Source organism: Anarrhichthys ocellatus, unplaced genomic scaffold (assembly GCF_004355925.1).
Source record: "Anarrhichthys ocellatus isolate YVR2014 unplaced genomic scaffold, GSC_Weel_1.0 scaffold1, whole genome shotgun sequence".
Classification (NCBI taxonomy): Eukaryota; Metazoa; Chordata; class Actinopteri; order Perciformes; family Anarhichadidae; genus Anarrhichthys; species Anarrhichthys ocellatus.
Window position 1 is genome coordinate 7,248,870 of NW_022280031.1, and position 2,362 is coordinate 7,251,231.

A 2,362-nucleotide genomic window follows, 5' to 3' on the forward strand; every position below is an offset into this window, starting at 1 on the left:
TGTGTGTGTGTGTGTGTGTGTGTGTGTGTGTGTGTGTGTGTGTGTGTTCTGCAGCTCCAGCTGACTTGTGCCTGCTGCCCATGGAGGAGGGGAACTGTGGACGATACACTCTGCGCTGGTACTTTAATAGTCAGGTTGAGGCCTGCAGGCCCTTCATCTACAGCGGCTGTGAAGGAAACGACAACCGCTTCCTCCACCTGGAGGAGTGTGAGGAGCTCTGCCTTGGGGAGGCGGAAGGTACACAAACACACACACACACGGTAGTTTATGTCAGTGTTGGATGTATGCAAACTAACGAGTGATCTGTTGTGTAGGTCCTCGTCCCTTGAAGACATCACGATGATTGAGGACAAATCTTCCTTATCGTTATTTTGTCAACTGTCAATTTTCAAGATTTGTTTTTGTTTATTTATTGTTTCTGTAAACCCAATCAAAATTCACCAGTGTCTCCTTGCTTTATGTTCTCCTAACCATGCAAAAGACAGACAAAATAGTTTTGGTTATGTTAGTACAGTACGTAAAAAACACTTATTTTTGTGCAGTAGTACATTTGCACACTTAAGAAGAGTGTCTTTGCTCTCATCCGTACCTTCAGTACCTTTATTTGTTTCGTGTTGCACACAAATGATAAGACTTCCGTCTGTATACAGAAAGGAAGTGAAAAAACTATCTGACTCACACTACAGTGTAATGCGATAGCCTTAAGTAAATACCAATATGGTGAAGCTCATGATGTTTGTTTTTTTACTCTGTGGTTATTTTCGAGGCTGTAGTTTGTAGTATAGTTCAGTTATTATGTGTTTACCAGTGGCGGGCCATGCATTTTCTACCTGGGCCTTCACTGCTGTCCTGCAGCTAAAACACAGCTACGGTTATTATTTGTTTTGTGTAAAAATGAAGCTCAACACCTATAAATACACTAACTGCAGAGTGCAGATACATGAATACGCCGAGAGTGTGTCTCTTCTCTTCTCTGACTGCAGCTGGGACTGCTGCGCGAGGCTACTGTGAGTTTCCGCCTGTGAGTGCTTTGGGGCGGCTCACAGCAGCGCAGAACGGTACGTGCTTTCACGCCAGATTCAAAACACCAGAAAAAGTCACTAGATTTGTCGCTTGTAACTTTTGACAAAAAAAGTCACCAAGAGGGTTCGGAAAGTCGCCAGATTTAGCGAGAAAGTTGGCAACGCTGGCACCGACTAAATGTGTCCCATCACATATAAAAGCAAACAAAAATCCATCTTCATAAAAACAAGTTGTACAAATAATAATATATAAACAAGCATATTAAAGCTACTGCAGATGTAAAAACAAACGCCAGTGAAGACAGTCGAGCCTCCCCAGTTGTATTTCTTGAATATGTTTTAATGCGTTTGAGGGCTGAAGTTGTCCGCTCGACAGAGGCAGCAGATATTGGTATTGTCACCGCCCAACATGTCAGGCTAGCCCACTGACCAATCACGTACTTGTAGGCCAGCTAGCAGGCTCTGGCACGTCAAAGAATACGCCCAACATGTCAAACTAAAGATCTGATTGGTTGAAGACTATGACAATCAACAATATCGTCCCCATTCACTTAAACTGCACATGGATGCACTTGTGAGTCTGCAGGCCTCGGGCCTCTGTTCTTACCTAGAGACACAGAGGTGAGATCTGATTGGATAAAAGCTCTCCTTAAAACAAGCTGCACTGGAAGCAGAGCAACTGAGGAAGACAGCAGCTGTGCAATGAGAAAATAAGATAATGGGAAAAATAATTATAATACATGTAGTGTATTTATGAAAAATTATTAAATTATAAAATAGCTATAACTTTGTGATTCTGTCTAGGCCAGCAGAGAAGATCATTGTGACCTCACAAAACATGTTTTCGCCCATAACTCAAGAATGAATATGCTAATTATGACAATTTCACACAAAGGTCTAATAGGATAAATTGATTCAATTATGACATTTTGGAAAGATGTGGATGTAAATTGCAACATGATTGCTTGGTGGAAGCACACAACCATAAGGCTGTAATTCTAGTTCTAAGTATTTTCTTAAAAAGAATACTGCCTTATTACAGATCAACAGCAGGAAACCAAACACTTCACGCAGCTTCACTTTCTTTTTCAGTCACTAACCTTAGCTGTTGATCGGATTCAGTACATTACGAAAGGGATTGGTCTAGGTGTGACCAGTATTCCCCTTCAGCAATGAAGGTTTTTTTATGTTTGGTTTATTTTCTAATGATTTCAGTCTATGCACCATGGATGCAAGCTGCAACAATCTAGGCCTGTTTTTGGCCTGTGTTCAACTTACTCATTTGTGTGGTTGTAACAATGATTTGCGGTTGTTGTTGTTGCCTCAATTGTGAAGTGTCA

General features: G+C 41.4%; 1 protein-coding gene across 1 annotated transcript in view; it reads left to right on the forward strand.

Moving 5' to 3' along the window:
- The window catches only part of LOC116383763 (collagen alpha-1(VII) chain-like), a 12,865-nt gene extending 11,989 nt beyond the window's left edge, over positions 1–876 (forward strand). The window contains exons 27-28 of the mRNA XM_031847848.1: positions 55–237; positions 315–876. Of these exons, the coding sequence (XP_031703708.1) occupies positions 55–237; positions 315–343 (212 nt within the window). The 3' untranslated portion in view covers positions 344–876. The remainder of the gene's footprint in view (positions 1–54; positions 238–314) is intronic.
- Positions 877–2,362: the final 1,486 nt, after the last annotated feature.